The 4,921-nt window shown below is 47.1% G+C and overlaps 1 protein-coding gene across 1 annotated transcript in view; it reads left to right on the forward strand.

Annotated features, from left to right (window-relative positions):
- Nucleotides 1-4,677, forward strand: part of POLR1A (polymerase (RNA) I polypeptide A) — an 81,608-nt gene extending 76,931 nt beyond the window's left edge. The window contains exons 31-34 of the mRNA XM_015406947.1: nt 954-1,154; nt 2,301-2,418; nt 3,431-3,595; nt 4,446-4,677. Of these exons, the coding sequence (XP_015262433.1) occupies nt 954-1,154; nt 2,301-2,418; nt 3,431-3,595; nt 4,446-4,546 (585 nt within the window). The 3' untranslated portion in view covers nt 4,547-4,677. The remainder of the gene's footprint in view (nt 1-953; nt 1,155-2,300; nt 2,419-3,430; nt 3,596-4,445) is intronic.
- Nucleotides 4,678-4,921: the final 244 nt, after the last annotated feature.

The following is a 4,921-nucleotide window of genomic DNA, read 5'->3' on the forward strand; positions in this document are numbered from 1 at the left end:
ATTAAGTCATCCTGTGGTGGATCCCCCCCCCCCCGAGAAATTAAAATGCCCCCCTGACTGCGGGCCTGGAACAGAGGCTGTGAATGATTATGTCAGCCATGCTTTTCAGTCTCTGGGTGAAACCCTCAGGACAAATAATTCATAGCTTTGGGGTGATTGTCGTCGATATGTGGAGAATACCCAGCCAGCTCTCTGTGTCCCTATCGAAGTCTCCTAGTGATGTGGTCGAGGTCCTGAGTAACTGCCTGATGGCTGTGGTTAATGGGCTAAAAGTGAGCAGAGTGGAGCCAAGCCCCGGAAAGACTGAGGTGTGATGCTGTTCGCGAAGGCGGAGATCCTGAAAGACATTGTGCGCCCCACTTTTGAAGGACTCTGTTAAAAGCCTTGGGATTATGTTGGACCCAACGTTATTGCTGGAAGAGCAATTTAAAGCAGCTGCCAAAAAGGGCTTTCTTCCAGTGGCCACCTGGATTCCATGCAACGGTAACGTTGAGACTAGACAACTGTCATATACTGTACCTCGGTCTCCCCTCAAGATCAGCTTGGAAACTCCAGTTGGCACAGAAGGCTGGGGCAGAGCGATTGTCAGGCGCTCAGGGGAGCCTGCGTGTAACTTCCATTCTGCAGTCACGCCACTGGCTGCCCATCAGTTAGCCAGGCTCGGTTTAAGGTCTTGTCTGTTACATATAAAGCCCTTTGTGACCTTGAATCCTCCTGGCTGCAAGTCTGTCTCTCCCGCTATGCTCTGCCACAGCAGCTTCACGCATTAGAGGGAGGGCTCTCTGCAGATGCCGAGCTGCAAATGGGCAGAATCCACAGCCGCCCGTACAGGTGCCTTCTCTGTCGTGGAATGGCCGGCCTGAGGAAGTCTGTATGTAGCTTGCTGTAAGTAGGATCCCACTGTGCAGTTTTGCAACAGCGTCAGCCCCTCATTACCCCGTGTTCTCTTCCAGGTCTCTCTGAAACTCCCGCTGTCAAAGGAGTACTTTGACATGGCCTCCCTGCTGACCTCCTTGGCAAACAAAACTGTTCTCCATGAGACGAAGGGGATCACCCGGTGTCTCTTAAATGAAGCCACCAACAGCAATGGAGAGAAGGCACTCACTCTACAGACTGAGGGGATAAACCTCCCCGAACTCTTTCAGTACACTGAGGTATGTCATGAAACAACCTTCCGTGCCTCCTGTGGCATGAAAGCGAAGGAAGGCGGTTGGGAAACCCAAGAGGGATCGCCCCTCTCTGAAGTCCCACCTTGCATCATTTCCTAAAGATACGTTTTCTTTTCAGACTGTTTCTCATACTGGTTGCTGATTTTACTGAGAAAGACCCGCTGCTCTTTGTTTTGGGGTCAGCATTTTGTCACAGCTGAAACCAGCTGTCCATTTTTACTTGAAAGAAAGAAACCTTAAGTTGGTTTCAGTAGCACTGGGTAGCAGGAAGCATTCCATCCACTTGTCTTTGGATAGAGGGTCTCTCAAATGTCTGACCTTTGCCAGCCTCCAGTCTCAGGCAGCAGGGACAGAAATCCAGAGTGGTCCCAAGAGAGGCGAGGAGAACAGTCCCTTTCCCTGGGTCTGCACATTCCGCCAGGACGTGTTAACAGGCATTTGCTGTGTTTCTTTATTTCAATCCTAAGTAAACTTTTTCAGGAGCTCCTGCAGTGTACAGTTTAAACATTTTTAAAAGGGAGAATTGGAACTAACTAATTGGAGAGCCAGTTTGGTGTAGTGGTTAAGTGCTCGGGCTCTAATCTGGGAGAACCGGGTTTGATTCCCCACTCCTCCACTTGCACCTGCTGATGTGACCTTGGGTCAGTCACAAGCCCTGGCACAGCTGTCCTTGAAAAAGAGCAGTTTGTGTCAGAGTTCTCTCAGCCCCACCCACCTCACAGGGTGTCTGTTGTGGGGAGGGGGAGGGAAAGGAGTCTGTAAGCCGCTCTGAGAGTCCAAGTGAAGGGCGGGGTATACATCCAATCTCTTCTTCTTCTTCTTCTAACTGTGCTTGTGGAGACCTTTGAGAATGGAAAATGGCATAGCTCTGCCCAGCCCCGTGGCCTCTCCATCATACACCCCCAGCAATAGTGTCTGCGCTGTTTTAGTGTGCCTGCTTTGGCAACCTTTGGGCTCTGTCATAGGGAAGCCACAGACCAGCTCTATTGTCCTGCTTTTAAACGAGCATTTTCTTTGCAAACTTTGTGTTCCATCACTGGGTACCAGTTCACAGGAGTTGTGATTTGGGATGGGAGAGGTAGAATTTTGCTTAATTGTGAACATCTGCCCGTGTCACATTCTGTATTCTAGATTTTGGATCTAAAGAGGCTTTATTGCAACGATATTCACGCAATGGCTAACACCTATGGCATTGAGGCCGCCTTGAAAGTCCTTGAGAAAGAGATTAAAGATGTGTTTGCTGTGTATGGTAAGATCCCTTTTGACCAACTTGGTGGGCTCGTGGCTGAAAATGCAAACCGTGGCCTGCCAAAGCAAGAATCAACCCAGCCTGCAGGCCTCTCCATCTTGGTCCTTGCGTAGATGCAGTGCTGTTCACGGCAGATTCATAGTGAAGCAGCCACATGGAGAGAAAAAAGAGTGCCGCCCTTTGCAAGACACGAGGATAAGATTTGTTAGAGAGTTTTCAATAGGTAGCTGTCGCTCTGCATCTGCCCCATCTGCAGGAGGCTTTTGCTTTATTGTGCTTTAGTTTTCACATATCTTCGCTATTTGGAGTTTTAGGGCTCCCTAAATGTCTTTGTTTACGTATTACGCAAATTACTGCCCTGTATCTAAAAACTACATAGGAAGGATATATACGTTGTAAATAAATGCTTTAAAAAGATGGTACATTCAGAGAACAGAGAACCGATTCAGCCTGTCTGTCAATGCCTGAGTCTCCACTGTTATGCTGAGCCAGCATTGCTAAGGCGTTTGACAGGCGTCTGGCAGACGTAAGCCTGCATGTCCTTCCCAGGGGCCCAGAGCTGCAAGAGCAGTAGAACCGGTATGGCCTGGCTGTGCAACGTTCAGAATGACCACTGGGGAGCAGAAGTACAGCTGAGATGCTGAAATTTCTAGGAACTCGAACTTTTTCCCCCAAACTGTCAGAAGCTATGCAAGTAAAACAGTCCAAGTATCACTACTTAACATTGTCATCTCAGTTTGCTTCAGCTTTGGGGCTTTTGTACTCATCATACTTCCTCTTGGTCCAAAGAGAAACGGGAGCACATGGTCTCACCCCCTTGGCCTTCTTTCTCGCCTGTGCCATGAGAGGGGGTGATGGAGGAGAGCCTTCAGATTTCAGGAAAGGTTTATTCAGATTTGCTGGGGGGGGGGGGGGGAAGGCCCCCCCCCCCCCCACCCACCCTCCCTTCCCCATCACATTTTGGAGGGCAGGCCCTTACATGCTCCGACATGCCTTGTTTTTCTGCCGACAGGGATTGCAATAGATCCCCGACACCTCTCTCTCGTGTCAGACTACATGTGCTTTGAAGGTGCTTACAAGCCCCTCAATCGGTTTGGGATGCAGTCCAGTGCTTCCCCGTTGCAGCAAATGACATTTGAGACCAGCTACAAGTTCTTGAAGGAAGCAGCCATGCTAGGTAAATAACTTTATTTTTGGGGGGGTTGGTGGTGACCCTGCAGTTACCCCGTTTCATAGCCGTCTGTTTCCATATTCCTGATATTCGGGGGTGGGGGTGGGGGGGGTTGGGAACAAGAGGTGCCGGAACTCTCAGGATGGGAATGAACTTTTCAATCTGTATACTGAAAACTCGTGCACTTTCAAAGCATGCTTTGTCAAAACACAATGAAATCCTAAGCAGAGTTTCACCTTTCTAAAGCCACTAGTTTCAATGGACATTAAGTGTGTAACTCTGGTTTAGAACTGCACCATACATTTAACTAAACCATACTAATAGGATGAATCTCAGAAGTACTCTTCAGAAAAGATACGTATAAGCATTCTTAAATTAGTCACAGGTATTTTAAATGGAGTGGGGTGTAATTCACTGTAGCAAGAGGTTTGAATGGTGGTTATGCTCTTTATTGCAGGATTAGAGCTGTGCATTGTTGAGATCTAGAAACTGCAAAAATAGAACGCATCTTTTTGAGGTGCAAGTTAAACCCATGAGCTTTCAGGCTCCAATGTTTTCATAGCATTACTTTCATAAAAGGAGAGTTAGGGAAGAGATGTTTTGCTTCTGTGCTAAGAACATACGGCAGCAGTGTTCCCTCTAAGCTGAGTTAGTGTGAGCTAGCTCACAGCTTTTTAGCCTCCAGCTCATAGAGCAAATTGATTTATGCAGCAGCCAACTCACTCACAGCTTTAATGCCAGTAGCTCACAAAGTAGAACTTTTGCTCACAAGACTCCACAGGTTAGAGGGAACATCGTATGGCAGCGCTGATCACATTTGTCTTACAAATGTTCCTTCTCATTTTCTTTGTTCCAGGGTCCCATGATGAGCTGCAATCTCCTTCCGCTTGCCTGGTAGTTGGAAAAGTTGTCAAAGGAGGGACCGGCTTCTTTGAGCTCAAGCAGCCTCTTAAATAGGTCTCTCTGTGTGCAAAGCCCTCTAAAGCTGATGTCTTCTCAGGAATGGACATGGTGTGCTGTAGTGTGTGCTGTCTTTATTTTATATATATTTTATTTTATATATTTATTATCAGATTTGTACCCTGCGCTCCCCGACGAGGCCGGCTCAGGGCGGCTTACATAAAAGAATTTTTAAAAACACACGAGTAAGCAATTTAAATAGTCCTAAAACCCTATAAAACATTATATGTTTAATTATATGTATAATTAAAAGGTGCTAACATTAATGACACTAATAGGTTATTAAATGGTGGCGGTTGACCTTCAGTAGATACCTCCGATGATTTCCTGAGCCTTTAGGAAGTAGATTTAACAATGAAAGTATTGTGCTAT

Source organism: Gekko japonicus, unplaced genomic scaffold, assembly GCF_001447785.1.
Source record: "Gekko japonicus isolate JY-2015 unplaced genomic scaffold, Gekko_japonicus_V1.1 scaffold1469, whole genome shotgun sequence".
Taxonomy (NCBI): domain Eukaryota; kingdom Metazoa; phylum Chordata; class Lepidosauria; order Squamata; family Gekkonidae; genus Gekko; species Gekko japonicus.